Source organism: Geospiza fortis, unplaced genomic scaffold, assembly GCF_000277835.1.
Source record: "Geospiza fortis unplaced genomic scaffold, GeoFor_1.0 scaffold396, whole genome shotgun sequence".
NCBI classification, from domain to species: domain Eukaryota; kingdom Metazoa; phylum Chordata; class Aves; order Passeriformes; family Thraupidae; genus Geospiza; species Geospiza fortis.
The window spans coordinates 2488102-2488518 of record NW_005054345.1 but is presented as its reverse complement, the minus strand read 5'-3'; the positions used below and the strand labels follow the sequence as shown (position 1 = coordinate 2488518).

The following is a 417-nucleotide window of genomic DNA, read 5'->3' as shown; positions in this document are numbered from 1 at the left end:
GTGAGTCAGGGGGCACAGAGAGCTCGGGCATGCCTGGAGCTCTGTGCCAGCATCAGCCCTCCCTGCCCCTCGGGGCACAGCTCGCCTGCCACATGCGCGGCCGCCTGCGAGGTGCCGCTCCGCGCCGTGAAACACGTGCTGCAGTCGCTGGAGGCGCCGATGATGTCGTCCCCCGGGGCAAACAGGTCCACGCAGCGGCCAAAGTTGGTGCCCAGGGTGCCGATGGAGGCAGGCTGGTCCTGGCTGTCGGTGGCGCCCACCGTGATGACCTGGCAGTGACAGCACGGAGGGGTGGCACGCCCAGCCCCAGCCCACGCTGCTCACCCAGGGGATGACCTGCAGGGATGAGGGGGCACCCAAGCCTCAGGGCCCCCCACAGCCGTACCTCCGGCTCGGATGCAGGCGAGGAGAGGCAGG

General features: G+C 70.5%; 1 protein-coding gene across 1 annotated transcript in view; it reads right to left on the bottom strand.

The window, feature by feature from the left end:
• PCSK9 (proprotein convertase subtilisin/kexin type 9) overlaps positions 1–417 on the bottom strand; it is a 5218-nt gene that overhangs the window by 2525 nt on the left and 2276 nt on the right. Inside the window, exons 5-6 of the mRNA XM_031058549.1 lie at positions 386–411; positions 34–269 (exon numbers count right to left, since the gene is read on the bottom strand). Of these exons, the coding sequence (XP_030914409.1) occupies positions 34–269; positions 386–411 (262 nt within the window). The remainder of the gene's footprint in view (positions 1–33; positions 270–385; positions 412–417) is intronic.